Source organism: Acartia tonsa, chromosome 7 (assembly GCF_053477335.1).
Source record: "Acartia tonsa isolate MP-2025a chromosome 7, ASM5347733v1, whole genome shotgun sequence".
Taxonomy (NCBI): Eukaryota; Metazoa; Arthropoda; class Copepoda; order Calanoida; family Acartiidae; genus Acartia; species Acartia tonsa.
Window position 1 is genome coordinate 20,024,684 of NC_137266.1, and position 17,218 is coordinate 20,041,901.

Here is a 17,218-nt window from a genome sequence, read left to right on the forward strand (position 1 = left end):
AACAGATAAAATTAACCTTAAAAACATTTCTGACCGAAAAAGAATTTTAAAAAATTGAGTTTTAGAACACGACCACTTAAAAATATAATTCATTACTTATTAGTATGCAAAGACGACATTCAAATTTTTTTTTGAATCAGAACTAAGGCTTCATGGTGCTCCCTGGAAAGGCCTTGAGGAGCTGAATCAGGAACTTTTGTCCGTTTCAAAATATCTCGTTCCTAGCCTTAGAAATCACTAAAAAAACAAAACTTTTTAAGGTTTATTGAGAATTGTCCAATTTGTAGAGGTTTTTTAGATTTTCTCAGGCTAGGAACGAGATTTTTTGAAACGGACAAAAGTTCCTGACTCAGCTCCTCAAGGCATTTCCAGGGAGCACCATGAAGCCATAGTTCTGATTCAATAAATTTTTGACTCCCATTTACAAATAGCTATACAATTGAATGTCTGGTCGTCAGCGGTTTTAAGACTTAGGATAAATTTTAAAACATCCAGAGGTGTATTATATCTATATAAATTGAGTGCAGATCCCCGCTTTGGCCTCAGAAAAAAAATGTCCAAAATCGACCCACCCTAATATACATCCCCTATGATAATTAACAAAATTAGACCTTGCTAGTCTGGAACCCAGCAAAATTCAATGTATGTTGAAATACCTAAAGCTTTTAAGCAAACAAATAAGATAATGTGGTTATAAAATTTTAATTCAAAGGTTCTCTTCCTTCTTCATTGGTTAGGGAATGGCAGCTGTTCTACCCAATAAAACATGAAAAGGTTTTCTTACCGACATTCCCATCATGCCCATAGGAGCACTGAATCCAGAAGCTTTTGGTCGTCTTTCATCTGAATCATCCTCATCTAGAAGAGAGAGAATTAATTAAATCCTCCTAAAATTAGATGGTACCAGTCACTATTTCTCAAATGCCAATGTACAGGGTGCGTCACATAAATCGGGACATTTTGTAATTTTTAAAGAAATGAACATAAAATCGTCAATTTTAAAGATTTTATTGAATTTTAAAAACTGGGAAGCAAAATAGGTATATGACTAGTAGATTATTCAATAAAATCGCCGCCAGCCTCAATCACCGTCTCTACCCGCCTCCTCAACCGCCGGCAGGTCCAGGTTAAAATGTACCTGTCCAAGCTGACGTAGTTCTCCTTGATAGTGGCAATGAGGGAGGTCTTTGTAGTATGGGCACGTCTATTGGTGCATGCTTCAAAGTAGCCCTAGGCCCAAAAGTCCATTGAATTAAGATCGGGCTACTGGGAGGCCACAATTCCTTAGGATCATGAGTAACCGCCAAATTGACAAAATCCATGTTTTTGCTCTCATTTGGGCTAGGATTTAGCTACAGTGGACTTTAAGTACTCAAAATGCGTGTCTCGATGAGCTTAAGACACACACAAAATTTTGGGTCAAATTTTCAACTCCTTCCCTGTCGGGCCCTACTGTTTGTGATTTCTTAAGGCTCAAAATCTTGAAAATCGACCTCATTTCGGCTAGGATTTGAGCTAAAATGGATTTAAACACGGTAAAATGTGTGTCTCAATGAGCCTAAGACACCCACAAAATTTGGGGTTAAGATTCCAACTCCTTCCCTGTCGGACCCTACGTTTTGTGATTTTGCGCACTTAACCACCGGCGCATTTGGAATCTGCCTTGTTGAACACATACGCGTCCAGCTCGGTGTACACGTCCATCTTCGTCCAAAGATTTTTTTGTGCTAAAAGGTCATTACCTAAGCTTTCTATAGTGGGGTCAAACGTCCTGATTGGTCAAGTAGTTTTCGCGCAATGGCCGTTTAAAAAATGTCCCGATTTATGTGACGCACCCTGTATAAGTATTTTATTTGGAGAAAAACTAGGACTCTATTGAATACAAAAAGTCTATCTGAACAAGAAATGAAAAATAATTGGGAAGGAGACAGTGGTTTTCAGCTTGTAGTACCTGATGTTTCATCCAAAGGCCCATCAACCTGGCTTATATTCTCGACTAGAATATCTCTTTCAGTAACTAAAATAAGAGATAGTTCTATTAAAATTATTCATTTCTAAAGAATTAACATATAATATTGACGAAAATGTTCATGCCTTTCCCTCTGTAGCCTCTTAATATCTCAAATTTTAAAGAGCATTTTAACAAACTCGTTGCATTTCTTTAAACCAAAGCCACTTTCTCAATTCTACAATTCCCCCTAATTTTAATACAATTGAAAGAAAGAAAAATATTTTTCATTAGGTATATTTGGCTCAATACCAGCTGAGTATCCACAAATTTCCCAATAGTAGCTAAGTATCCACGCATATTTCCCAAGAGTAGTTGAATATCCACACTTTTCCCCTATGGTAGTTGAATATCCACAATAGTTTCCTATTAGTATTTTCATTATATCCTTTCATAATGCTGATTCCGACGACAAAAAAGCACATTAATGCAAGCAATTCACAGCTATCATTTGACTTATTTACAGATTTAGAAACCAAATATTAAAACATCCATAAAAGCGAAGCTCTTAAATGAAAGGACAAACTAACATTAACAGGATAATACTGTATAAGTCTATATAAAATTATTGTAATTATAGTAAATTTGTGGCAAATTTTCTTAAGTATATGCTACTGTTTAAGGACATACTAACATTTTTAGGACTTGATTATTGTACCTTATCGTAATAAGAATCAGTATTCCATAAATTAGATATCCTCAAACTTATAGATAATAAATACCATTTATAAATAATAATAAATCAATCCACGTATGTTTTTGTCTTGAATTTAAATTGTACAAAGAAGCCGAAAAATCTCCACCCCCTTATTGCAAGTTTGCAAAACAAGGATGACAAAATCATTAAAAGCGTAGTTGGGCATACAATAATCAATTTGATTTGTTGGTAATTGCGTTCTTTATAATGTGCTTTACAGCAATCATAACGACAAGTTTAAAATCGACGGACGGACAGACGCACAGACCCTTATTTTTAAAATGATCAATCTACAGGGCTAATAATCCAATATTTTTTTGGACCAAAAATCCCTAAAGCCACGATTTTATAGAGTTTATATAATTTCCTAGAAATGTAGAAAAATTTTGCTTTCATTTATTACATTATATGAAGAAAAAAATGTTAAAAGTTTTAAAAGCAACATGTTTAAAATTGACCTACGGACTTTATAACATGAGTTGCTACGCTTCCTAAATCGTACCTTTTGTATTAAATCGATAGGACAATTCTAACATGTACAAATTAACAAAAAAGCTAACCAAAATAATTGTTTAAAAACTTTTTTCCCCAAATGGTAGTTGAATATCCACACATTTTCCCAATGGTAGCTGACTATCCAAAAATGACCCCAATAGTAGCTGAATATCCACGTGGATACTCAGCTGGAATTGAGCCGTATATTTTTATACGAGTTTGGTTTTCATCTGTTTTCAGATATTTTAAAAAGAATTTTATATTTAAGATATTTTTATCATTACCTTCGCTCCATTTCTTTTTGACAACCATTCCATTGGCAAACGGATCAGGTTTAGCTATGAGATCATTGATGTCTATCACTTTCTTTGTAGGTTTTGCTGAGTTCTTATCTTCATCACTTTGGGACATGTCAGATGCTTCAACATTACCATCAACCTGTTGTAAATGGAGTATTATTATATAAAAGTAACAGGATGTCTGTATCGAAGGATCTCGCTAACCTCTGAACCATTATGGTTCTCCTTTACAGAGAAACTTTGTAACTATTTTTGGGTAGGTAAAACCACCAAACTCCCAAGAGAAATCTCTCCTAGAAATCCCCCCCCCCCCCCCTTAAAAAACGGCCATATTTTTCTTTCTTTTCTTTTTTAAAATAAATTGAAATTGGAGGACTGACTTCACAACCCCCCCCCCCCCCCCCCACTACTACGCCTAGGTGGTCGATAGTAGTATATAATGCAGAAAATGTATTGACAAAATAAATTGTAGTAAATGATGAAGAATCGTGAGGAATAATGAGTTGTATGGGTAAGACAGTTAAAATTAAATACATTGTAAAAATGATTCATGCTGACAAACAAACGAACAGACACTAAGTTATATAGAAGAAATACCTGTGGCAGATTATTTCTAAAGTTTCTGTTGAATGAAGACTTTGTTGTCCTTTTCTTTTTCTTTCTGTTCACTTTGGGAACAAACTCTTGATCTTCCTCTTCAACTAAAATAAAACTATCTTGTAAAGTCCAATGTGTATAGAGAACAATCAGGGAGGGATGGAACATGACTCTTAATTATAATTGCACCTAAAGTAAAAAAAAAGACGTTCTCATTCTTGACTGAAAACCTTTGGATACTTTTTATAAAAATTGATTGGCAGGTTCAAACTACACATTTTTTATCACCAAAGGGGGGCGTGGAAATGTGAAAAAATTTCGCAGTTATCTTATTTATCCTTTCTTTTCTTCCACCAACCACATATTTTTATTTTTTCTCCTCTCTTTAGCAGGGTCAATTTTGCCATGGCCAATTTTACAGAATATACTCCCTTTTTTATATCTGCGGAAAACTGTTTATAATACGATGCGTGAAATAACTATTACCTGGTTCATATTCACTTTCATCCTCTGTGGACATATTGATATCAGTCTGTCTTGGTGGAGACTGTTGTCTCAGAGCTTCAAGGAAGCTGATGTCATCATTCGGCTCCTCTACATCACTCTCATATCCTTCCTGATAATACAGGGATGATAAAGGAAATGTGCACATATCCCCTAGTAATCTCTGTCTCAGCAATTTACCTTTTTTTGTGCTTATATAAGCATTTTTGTCAGATTTAAGTAGGACGTGCTCACATCGAGAAAGTCCGCACTTTACAACAAAAGTGGCTTACTTAAATCGGACATGTCGGACTAACGAGCCATTTTCGTAGGTTAATTGCTTACTTGAAGAACTATTATTGCCCTATTAACCCCTAAAAATCCCCAAAAATAAGGGTGGCTGATAAGAATCAGCCAAATCGGACGCTTTTGTCGTAAATGTCTTACAGATTAAGATTTTAATCCGGATTATTTTTCCTCAAAATTTAATCCCTTCTCAGCCATTTAGGCTATATTTGTAGTTGATTGCTTACTTATATCTTCCATTTTTGCTACAAAATCCTTACTTAAACAAGCCATTTTTGTGATTAATGTCCTACTTATATCTTCCATTTTTGCTACAAAATCCTTAATTAAACAAGCCATTTTTGGGGTTCATTGCTTACTTAAATCCTCCATTTTTGCTGCAAAACCCTTACTTAAATAAGCCATTTTTGGGGTTGATTACTTACTTAAATCATCCATTTTTGTTGCAAAATCCCTACTTAAATAAGCCATTTTTGGGGTTGATTGCTTACTTAAATCATCTATTTTTGCTACAAAATCCTTACTTAAATAAGCCATTTTTGGGTTTGATTACTTACTTAAATCATCCATTTTTGTTGCAAAACCCTTACTTAAATAAGCCATTTTTGGGGTTGATTACTTACTTAAATCATCCATTTTTGTTGCAAAATCCTTACTTAATTAAGCCATTTTTGGGGTTGATTGCTTACTTAAATCATCCATTTTTGTTGCAAAACCCTTACTTAAATAAGCCATTTTTGGGGTTGATTACTTACTTAAATAAGCCATTTTTGAGGTTGATTACTTACTTAAATCATCCATTTTTGTTGCAAAATCCTTACTTAAATAAGCCATTTTTGGGGTTGATTACTTACTTAAATCATCCATTTTTGTTGCAAAATCCTTACTTAAATAAGCCATTTTTGGGGTTGATTGCTTACTTAAATCATCCATTTTTGTTGCAAAACCCTTACTTAAATAAGCCATTTTTGGGGTTGATTACTTACTTAAATCATCCATTTTTGTTGCAAAATCCTTACTTAATTAAGCCATTTTTGGGGTTGATTGCTTACTTAAATCATCCATTTTTGTTGCAAAACCCTTACCTAAATAAGCCATTTTTGGGGTTGATTACTTACTTAAATCATCCATTTTTGTTGCAAATTCCTTACTTAAATAAGCCATTTTTGTGATTAACTTCCTACTTATATCTTCCATTTTTGTTACAAAATCCTTACTTAAACAAGCCATTTTTGTGATTAAATTCCTACTTATATCTTCCATTTTGGCTACAAAATTCTTACTCAAACAAGCCATTTTTGTGATTAATCTCCCACTTATATATTCCATTTTTGTTACAAAATTCTTACTTAAACAAGCCATTTTTGAAATTAATTTCTTACTTAAATCTTCCATTTTTGCTACAAAATCCTTACTTAAACAAGCCATTTTTTGTGATTTATTTCCTACTTTCATGATGAAAATTGGCAAAATTGATTTTATAATTAATGTAAAAAAAAACTTTATAAGTCAAATTATATTAAACTACATGATATTATACAGTATTACAATACATTCAAAAATTTTATATTCTTTTCATGTTTAAAAAATGACTGATGAAAGTTTGTTTTAAATTTATACAAATTAGATGTTTAAATCAAATTCACTAGTTTTCTGCATAAATCAATCTTCTGTTTCTGATTTAAAGTTGTGTTATAAAGTTCCAGCAAAACCACTCTAACCACAGACTGAGACAATCTGCCTTTGAAGTGATTCTAATGTACTCTAATGATATTTTGATTGATTTATCAACTCTGTTCTCCAATGAAGTAAACTCCTGAGAAAAATTACTAAAATTAAATATATTTAATATTGATATGAAATACACAAAACTACTCTTTCTAACATATGTTTCTTTAATATTTACAATAAATATTCATGAATTATTATTAACATTTAGAATAAATAAATAATAGTAAAATATCTAATAAAGTATTTGTCATTTGGGATTAGACTTTTATTCAAAAACAAATTTAAAGCTATTATATATAAAAACAAGCAATGAAGTGCACTGATGTCTAAGGGGGGAGGGATGTACAGGTATGATAACCCCCACCCCCAATGAAATTTGGCATTTAGGAACTAAGACATCATTGTGGAGCTTCTATGTAATACAGCATGACACACAAAAAGTATTTTTTAGGGTTTACAGACCATATTACTTAGTGTATCAAAAAAAGTAGCATATGTTCTTGATCTCTTAACATTTCCACACAAGAAAAAAATTTTAGAAAGAGCCAAAATTTTGAAAAAGTAACTTAAGAAAAAGTAATTTACATAAGTTTTAAGTAAAAAGTTAAAATAAGTTTTAAGTTGAAAGCATTTTTTTTATATATATTTTCATGATCCTAACTTTCATAAAATTTCATCAAAATGAGTTTTGATTTTCAAAAGCATAATTTACCAGAGATCTAAAGAGATATGTCGAAAAGGGGGCCAAATAAATGTCGGAATTCATCCTTTATTATACACATTGTGATGAAAAAATTAAGTTTTTAAAGTTAAAAGCATATTTCTATTATTGGGATTATTTATACCCACAAATTTTAGTTCCAAGGTTAAAAGTTTTGGGAATAAAAAAGATTTACAACCTGAAATGGAAATTACCATTCCTTTCAAAAAAAAGCATGGAAGTCCTTGAAAGTCCTTAAAAATGTAAGAATCGATCTAGCACCCCAAACAATTGGCAAAACTTAATGAAACTTGGTGAAAATATGAAGATTATTACCATAATTATCCCTAAAAATTTCAGCTCTGTATCTTTTATAGGAGTTGAAAAAATCATGTTTCACCCTTTCTGTCTCTGACAGATGGACGGACAGACAGATAGACATTTCAAATAATAGAGTAGCTTTACTACTAATTATAGAATAGCTTTGCTACTAAAAATAAGCTCAGAACTCATATTTATAGTTTTAGAGGGGGTCTTTTGCTCCACTAGCCTCTAGAAAGGAAGTCCCGAAATGAAACTGTAATGGTTAATTAGTTAAGTTATGTTAAAAAAGTTTTCTTTAAAAAAATCAGATTGATATCTTTAAAAATAAGCTCAGAACTTACATTTTAAGTGTTTTGGGGGATCTTTTGTTCCACTAGCCCCTAGAAGAAAGGTCCCAAAATTCAATTTTTACAGTTTTACAGGTGGATCCAATCAAATAAATGAGCTTACAAGCTATAAAAACAAGCCCAACAATCCAGGGCAAAATTTGGTACTGAATTATAAATATTATTGTAGCATTTGCTGCATAACAAAAACACACACACAGAAAAACTTTAGGGTACCTATATTTTTGGGTACCCCAATGCCATAGAAATGATAAGAGGGTAATAAAAAAAAATTACTTGTGTAAGAACCAATTATATTCAGAAAGTTTTTTAAAAACAGAGGGGAAGAGGAATGAGGATACTTTGTTAAATAGTTTAATGTTGCTGCCCTACTTATGGATATACTTATCCTTGTTTTAAATTAGTATAGTATAATGTTGTTGTTTTACATATGTATATAACTGTCCTTGTTAACATTAGAAGGAATAATGTTGCGTTACTAATGTCCTTGTTAACCATTACAGATTGGGGGGGGAGTCATATTGACCCCCCCCCTCTAGTTATTTCAATGTCATTTTTTTTGTAGGTAAGATAGAGAGTTGTGACTTCATGACTATTTAAGTTTTGTAATTATACGTTGGCAAGAGTTGATCTGGTCTGTGTCGGTCGTGGCGTCCAGTCAAAGTTGGTTAGGTGGCACCAAATTTAGAAAAAATTTTAAATAAATCTTAATTTCTACATTATGACTTTTGTGTAAAAGGAAAACCTAAATTTTTTTTGGTGAATACTTAGATATCAATGACCTTCTGAGAAACGTGGTGTTATGACCGTTTGACCGCTCCCTGACAGACTTTATGACCGTTTTTTGTCCGGCTTTTACTACAGACATATATCATGAATATCATGGCTTATATTACAGCTAGAGACCTATAAATTTTGTTGGTAAATCCTTGAGCAACAATAAACAGATAAAAATATTAATTGGCGTTGCCAACCGCTGTTTTACCGCCTATCCGCCGAAAATGGCGGTTTCCGTTATTTGCCGTTTTGGCGATGATCAGAAAAAGTATTTTTTTGTTATGAAAAATTAAAAGTTTGTCCTAAAATTTGGTCATCCTAGCTGCAAAATTGGCCGCTCTACAGCTGTTTTAATATTTAACGGCTGGCCGCTAAAAAGCAGCTAATGAGCGGTCTGACCGCTATGACTAGAAAAAGTAATTTTCTCTAAAAATACACATGAACCACCAGAAAATTTTTATGTCTCTAACTGTAACAGGAGCCGAGATAGAGGGGGGGTCAATATGAACTCCCCCCCCCCAATCTGTTTAGGTGGGAATTGGGGCCCGATCTGTAAGGGTTAAATTTAGATTATCATAATGTTGCTGACATTGTGGATATAAATGCACTTGTTAAAATCAGTAATTTACCACAAAAATGGCACAATTAAGTAAGCAATTTACTTTTTTTCATGCTTACTCCACGAGGAGAGATTACTAGGGACAGCATAATATAATTTTGCCGCGCTATTTATGAATATACTTCAACATTACTTAAACATCACAATTGTATAATATTGCTGCTCTACTTATATTTATACTTGTCCATGTTAAATTCAGTATAGTAAAATAATGCTGTTCTTCTTATGAACATACTTGTCCTTATACCAGTATTACCTCTAGCTAGGGGCTCGGTGACGCTTTGGGTAAAAGTCCTCTCCGCCCCACCTTGAACCTACTCTGTGTCTAAATTGCAATGTAACGCGCTCAATCGCCCAAGGGTATTAAGTAAGGTAACACCAAATAGATAGCCAAATCTTTAATTGCACGAATTTTGTCTAGAGGTCCTAACTGCATGGTAATGAGTTGCACCTGTTTTAAACCAAGACATTCCCCATACTCAAACTATTAATGTCACAAACCTCCCTCCTTGTTTGCTCAAACAAATGCATCTTAAAAACGTTTTAAGAAATAAAGCCAAACATTAACCCATTTACTAATTTAAAACAAGGAAATTTAAATAACAAAATGATTTGCTCATAAAAAAATTTAAAAGGGTGGGGTCAAAATAGGTAAACAAGGATGACAACATCCAAAAAAGCGAAGAAAAGGTGTGATAAATGAACATTAACACTTTTAGAGTGTCAGAACTAAATAATCAGAATATAAATGTTTAAAAGATGAAACAAAATTTTGAGTAAATTTGTTGAAAAACTGCTTAGATACAGAATAATGTTTAAGGACATACTTACATTTTTATAGATGCTACGCTTACAAAATTATACTTTGTTGTCCTAGGAATCAGTATTTCAAAAATCAGATCAATCAAAAAATTATATAACACAAAAATTAGCTGTTTAGAATTCAGGTAACAATTATAGAGTTCCTACGATTTCTGAAGTCTACCTATCTACCACAAGAATCACTATACAAATTTTGAAATTGATAGAAAAATTCTGACGTGCCTATTTTAATTTAATTTAATGCATAATTTTAATTAACACTCAAAATATTCTTAAAAGTATATACTTGATATTGGGAAATATGTAAAAATATAAAAATAGCCAAAAACCTGCTAAAGTGCAGTCCAATCACCATGGATGTTTTTTGAAACAACTGGAAAATTAATTTTGATATTCTTAACTACAAAAATTTTGAAAATTGGACCATAATCACCAAAGATATGGGGACGGACGGACGGACGGACAAACAGACAGGCGGGTGGACGGACATTTTGAATTATAGAGTAGCTTCGCTACTAAAAAGTAATCAGCTATCTATATCCAATTGATTAGGGTTTATATAAGAAGATGTAGATTGTTATTGCTGAGCTTCTTATGAATAAATATAAAGATTTAAAAAGGTTTAATTGTTATTGTTGCCCTACCTATGATCTTATTATTCTTGATTAAGAAAGTCTACTTTTTATTGATGTGATTCTTATGAAATGACTATTCTTGTTTGCATATTTTTTAAATGTTAGTATTTGAAATATATAACAAAGGAAAGGGTTATTTTTGTCTTTCTTTATGATAATTAACTAACAGCTACACCCCTAGAAGCATCTAGGGGTAGGAGGGGGAAAAGTCAACCTCAGCCTATTTTGAATTTGAGCTTCAAAAGAGTTAAAAAGTATTTTTTGTTTGGGGGGGCGTGAAGATACCCTCCCCAAAAATAGTTTAAAACCTTCCCAGGACCTATAAGAAGCTTAACTGTAAAGGAGACAATATGACAATATGCAGACGTGAAGGCCCACCAGAGTAAAGCATTGTATGGATCGTGAAGGGATGTGACACTAGACGAAATTAAAATAACTATATTGTTTCTTATTTATTATTGCTTTAATGCAGGGATCTACAGGGAAAAGATAAAGGCCGATAAATTAATGTACATCCCCGATGATAAAACAAAAATCTTCCATTACAATTAGTGGTTAAAACTTTTGGATACTCAACTTAATGAACCAACCAATCCCCAAAGTAAGTTGTTAGGCCAACAAATAGGAAAAAATTATTATAAAACTATGGGGACTATTGTATAAAATAGCCCATGGTCCCCTCCCTCCCTTGAACTATCCTTATTTTCATTATAGACTTAATATTTGATCTTACCAGGAATCTAAGGAGATAAGACAATGGACGATAAATTTATGTAAGCACCTCAATTACAATAAATCTTTTTTGTGGGTAACACTTTTTTAGTAGAAAGGTTAAGGTTTAACCACTACCATACTTAATAACCTAACTATTAAAAATCCAATAAAAGTCCCCAAAGTTATTAAGCCAGCGAATAAGAAAACGTTATTGTAAAACTTTGGGGACTAGTGTAATAATCAGCCCATTGTCCCCACTCATTCTCTGCTAGTTCCTGATAATTCAATTATAACAAGGATGACAACATCCATAAAAGCGAAGCTCTGAAATGGAATGACAAACGAACGTTAACACTTGTCGATTGTCAGAACTGAATTAGCAGAATATTAAATGCATTAGTACAAACAATATTGTAAGTAAATTTGTTGCAAAACTGCATAAATTGATGATACTGTTTAAGGACATACTTACATTTTTAGGACTTGTTTATAGAAATGCTTCGCTTATAACATTGTACCTTGTTGGAATAGGAATCAGTTTTTTAAAAATCAGAAGAATCGGGTAATTTTAACATACAAAAATTTGTTGTAAAAAAAAGTTAAAAATCGACATGTTTAAAAAGGACGTATGGACATTCTGATATTGATTATAGAGTTGCTACGCTTTCTAAATTGTACCTAACTACTATAGGATTCATCATGCAAAGTTTGGAATCGATAGGACAATTCTAATCTATCTAAATTAACAAAAAGAGCTAACTGTCTGTGACGTACAGACCGACGGACCGACCCTAATTATAGAAAAGCATCGCTTTTAAAAATTACTATTAGTCAACGTAGACTTTCCAGAATAGACACACATCATAGTGCCCCTAAAAGCTCTCTCTTTTCTCAGGCAAGTCGTGTCTTTTGTCTTGAGAAAAGCTGTGTCTTTTGTCTTACAAGCTCTGTCTTTTCATTTTGCAAGTTGTGTCTTTTGTAGTACAAAGTAGAACGATGTCTGTCTGTCCGTCTCTATGAATGCTGAACCGAATGGGCTCTACTTTTCAGGGAATATACTTACTGGTCCTGTGATGGTTTTAAGCTATTTTCTTGGGGGTGAGACACCCCCAACTCCCCCTCCCAAAAAAAAAATTTAATAAAAGATTGAAAAGAAAGCATTATGGATAACTCATAAAATTATGGTTCGCAGCACCAAAATCTAAAATCTGCTTTTTTTTCAAATATGTTAAAAAAAAGTGGTTGCTTCTCCAATTTTTTTTATTAATTACCTCTTGGGGCAAAGCCCCTAAAGGCTAGGGGCGAAGCGCCAGTTCAATTATATTACAAGGAGAGACAGGACACAGAGAGGTAACTTAAAATAGAACTTAAGATAAAACTTTGGGTAACCTTGCCTAGTTCCAGTGCTCAACAAGGTACTTCAAGTGAAAGCGTTAATGTTTTTTTTGAGCATGTATGTTTTTGTTTTGTTTTTACTTCAAACTAAATTTTATTTTTTACCAGGAATATTAAGGAATAAGACAATGGACGATAAATTGATGTAAATTTCCCATTTACGATAAGAAATAAATAAATCATTGGTCAAAAAGTTTTGACACAGCTATTTTTGAACCAAGCAATCAAAATTCAATATAAGTTATTAAGCTGACCAATTACATTAGTCGAATTTGATAACCCAATTTCTTATTTTAGATTTTAAAAGAAAAAGGAAAAAAATATAAAATATGTTGGGGGGTGGAAATTTTTTTGGGGGGGGGAGGATTCCCCCCATCATTTTTAATTTTTGTTAAAAAATTAAACTTTTTTTCTAAGGGGGAGTATTTTTCATTTTTTGGGGGGTTGGGGGTGTCCCGATCCCCAAGAAAATAGTTATAAACCTTCCCGGGACCTGAAGAAGCTACCCTGTTAAGGAGAACCCGATCGGTTCAGCATTTAGCGAGATCCTTTAGTACAGACACACAAACAGACAAACACCCTGTTACTTTAGTATAAGGATAGTGTCTAAACGTCCACTCCTAATTGTAATCCATAGAAGGGGTAATTTTGTTTACCATCATTGAGGATGTAATTGTACAACAATTAATCTGCCATTGTCTTATCCCTTTAGATTCCTGCGATAATAAAATTTGGGTATAGTGGCAAGGGGTGTTTCATCGTAATTTTAAAAGCGAAGCTTTCTGAAATAAGGGTTGGTACGTCCGTCCGTAAGTACGTCTGTCCATACATCCGGAACGGATAGCTTTTTTTCGTTAATTTAGGCATGTTAGAATTATCCTATTGATTTCAAACTTTGCATGGTGATTCCTGTAGTAGTTTGGTATGATTTATAAAGCGCAGCAACTCTATAATCATTACCAGAATGTCCATGCATCCATTTTAAATTTTTATATATTGGTTTCTGGGACAACACAGTACAATATTATAAGCAAAGTAACCCTATAATCAAGTCCTAAAAATGTAAGTATGTACATAAACATTATCCTGTATCAAGCATCCTTGGTTTATGAGATTTTGATAGGTTATTTTAGGTTAAGTTGGGTTATGTGATTGCCCCGCAGAGTAGGTCAGTTGCGCGACAAAATGGGGACATGCAGGAATTGACCTAAAGTCATGCACAACTAAGGGATTAGACAATGATGATAAATAAATCTTAAGATCCCTGATAGTATAACATAACATTAAAATCATTAATAAAAATTTCACCTTGATTTTACGAACATTTAAAACTATTTGTATACAGTTTAAAGATTGTGGATTTTAAACTTTGAGAACAGGGATCTTAAGGGATAAGATTTGACTTTGTGGGCGTGGTGACGCTTCGAGTAGAAGTCCTCTCCACGTCACCTTTGAACATGCACTGCATTTTAAATTGCAATGTAACGCCCTCAATCAAGACGCATCAGATAACCAAACCTTTGATTGTACGACCTTTGTCCGAGAAGTCCTAACTGTGAAATAGTAATGAGTTATGCTTGTTTTAGGCCAAGGCATTCCCCCCACTCTAACTATTTATGTCGCGCATCTGATATAGCAGCAGTTGGACCCATTTTTAATGTCTTTAGTTGTGACGCGGTGTCGTACCGAGATTCGAACCTACGACGAGAATGCGGTACGTATTGAGACATGGCTGCGGGTTAAGGGAGAAGATAATGGACGACAAATTGAAATACATCCCAAATGATAATAATAGTTATTTCTCGCATCGTATTATAAACGGCTTTCCGCGGATATAGAAAGTACAATTATGAGATTAAAACTAGTTTTTTAGCCCCGAGGTGCCGAAGGCGCCGGCTAAAAAAACTGGTTTTAATCTTATGATTGTACATTTCTATATTCGTAGAAAGCTGGATAAAATACGATGCTAGACATAGTTTTTTCGTATGGATGAGAACCGGTTCCTATCCACCGGATTCGAATGAATACGAGAAACATGATTATCCTTCCAAATATTAAAACTGTTGGTTGAAATGTTTCTGAGCAAACAAATAAGATAAAGCAGTATACAACTTTGGGTAAAAGTGAAATAAAGAACCCAGTGTCCCTTCCAAGTTTAACTGGTTATAAAACTTTGGGTACAAGTGAAATTTACGGTCCAATGGCACCTCCCTCCTTGCTTGCTCAAACAAATGCATCATAAAAACGTTTTAAGAAATAAAGCCTAACATTAACACATTTACTAATTTAAAACAAGTAATTTTAAATAACAAAATGATTAGCTCTTAAATTTAAAGGGTGGCATCAAAATAGGTAAACAAAGATGACAACATCCATAAAAGCGAAGCTCTGAAAAGGTGTGATAAATAAACATTAACACTTTTAGAGTGTCAGAACTGAAGAATATAAATGTTTAACGGTTGAAACAAAAATTTTGAGTAAATTTGTTGAAAAACTGCTTAATACAGGATAATGTTTAAGGACATACTTACATTTTTAAAGATGCTACGCTTACAAAATTGTACTTTATTGTCCTAGGAATCAGTATTCCAGAAATCAGATCAATTGAATAATTATTAAACACAAAAATTTCCTGTTTAGAATGGACGTACGGACATTCATGTAACGATTATAGAGTTCCTACGATTTTTAAAGTCTACCTATCTACCACAAGAATCACCATACAAATTTTGAAATTGTCTTTCCGTCGGTATACCCATGTGTTTATGTCTATATCTCCGTCAATACCTTTTTGTTAATAAGGCATGTAAGAGCTGTCTTTTAAATTCAAAGGTTTCAGGGTTTCAGTGCTCAACAAGGTACCCTGAGTGAAAGCGCCAATTTTTATTGGGATAAGACAATGAATGTTTAATTGAAATACATCCCCAATGATGATAATAGTTATTTATTGCATCTAATTATAGACAGCATTCTGCGGATAGTAAAATTAAAAGGTTTATTCTGGTTTTGTTATCCCTGAGGGGCCGAAGTCCAGGGCTTAAAAATCTGGCATTGATATTATGGTTTTTTCATTATGATATTCATAAAAAATTGTGTTATCATAATACATTACACATTTTTCCAGTATGGCTTTGAACCGGTTCTAATACCGCGGATATTAATCGGTTTCAAAGCCATACAGAAAATAAAATTACCCCTGTTATAGATTAAAATTTTTGATTGAGCACTACTTGTTTGGAACCAACCAATCAAAATTGAATAAAAGTACCCAAAGTTTTTAAGCTAAATATAAGCGAGGATGATAATAAAATTTTGGGTACCTGTGAAAATACAGTCTAATATATGTACCCTCCCTCCTTAGGTATAAATGTAATTTACTGCTCAATGATCCCTACATTACTGGGTATGGTGTGTCTACAAAGTGTCCAAACTTTTCCACCAATAAATTTAATCTACAAAAGGGATCCCGTTTTATAATTGTAATTGCGCATACTGTAAACAGTTATCGCACAAGTAAATTTCTGTTTTTGATAATTGTCTACAATATAATACATTTTTTTCAGTATGAATCAAAACCTATTAAATCAAGAGAGAAAAATTAGATTCGTAGCCACATTGAAATAGTTATTTATAGCATCGTATTATAAACACAAAACAGCTTTCCGTGGATTTAAAAATATAAAATTGTAAGAGAAAAAATATTTTTAAAAAAATGCGTAGAATACTTGATATAATACGATACAATAAATGATTTTATAGTATGTCTTAGAACCGGTTCTAATCCAGCGAAAATTATTCGGTTTCGAAGCCATACTAAAAAGTATTTTACTAGTCATAATATATACCCCTACCTTATATATACACAACAAGTATGCATGATATTTGTTTGTTTGTTATGGTTTATTTCTTTAAAGTGTGATTTTATCAACATTGCAATATTAACATAATAAAATTCAAACAATATTCTTTAATATTCGAATTTTAAAATGTTTACAGCATTGTTAACATAATATTTGCTTTCACATACAAGGCTTTGAATTTAAACTTTTATAACTTTTAACATTAACACTCATTCAATGCTTCACTCTAGGCAGGTAAAAATAAACTGAGTCTGACCCGCGCACACTCACTCACACACACACACACACAAACAAACGTGCATATACAAACTAAAGCAACCATCGCATTTATCATTCAAGCTAATGTACATTTACACTTTTTGTGCTAACAAAACTCATGGAAGGAGTCGTTTTACGGGTGTCATCATAA

At 32.9% G+C, this 17,218-nt stretch overlaps 1 protein-coding gene across 2 annotated transcripts in view; it reads right to left on the reverse strand.

Annotated features, from left to right (window-relative positions):
* The window catches only part of LOC145325027 (histone-lysine N-methyltransferase eggless-like), a 45,854-nt gene that overhangs the window by 1,964 nt on the left and 26,672 nt on the right, over window positions 1-17,218 (reverse strand). For both annotated transcript variants that reach the window (XM_080167816.1, XM_080167815.1), the window contains exons 36-40: window positions 4,583-4,712; window positions 4,097-4,200; window positions 3,485-3,638; window positions 1,952-2,017; window positions 785-858 (exon numbers count right to left, since the gene is read on the reverse strand). In XM_080167816.1, the coding sequence (XP_080023942.1) occupies window positions 785-858; window positions 1,952-2,017; window positions 3,485-3,638; window positions 4,097-4,200; window positions 4,583-4,712 (528 nt within the window). The remainder of the gene's footprint in view (window positions 1-784; window positions 859-1,951; window positions 2,018-3,484; window positions 3,639-4,096; window positions 4,201-4,582; window positions 4,713-17,218) is intronic.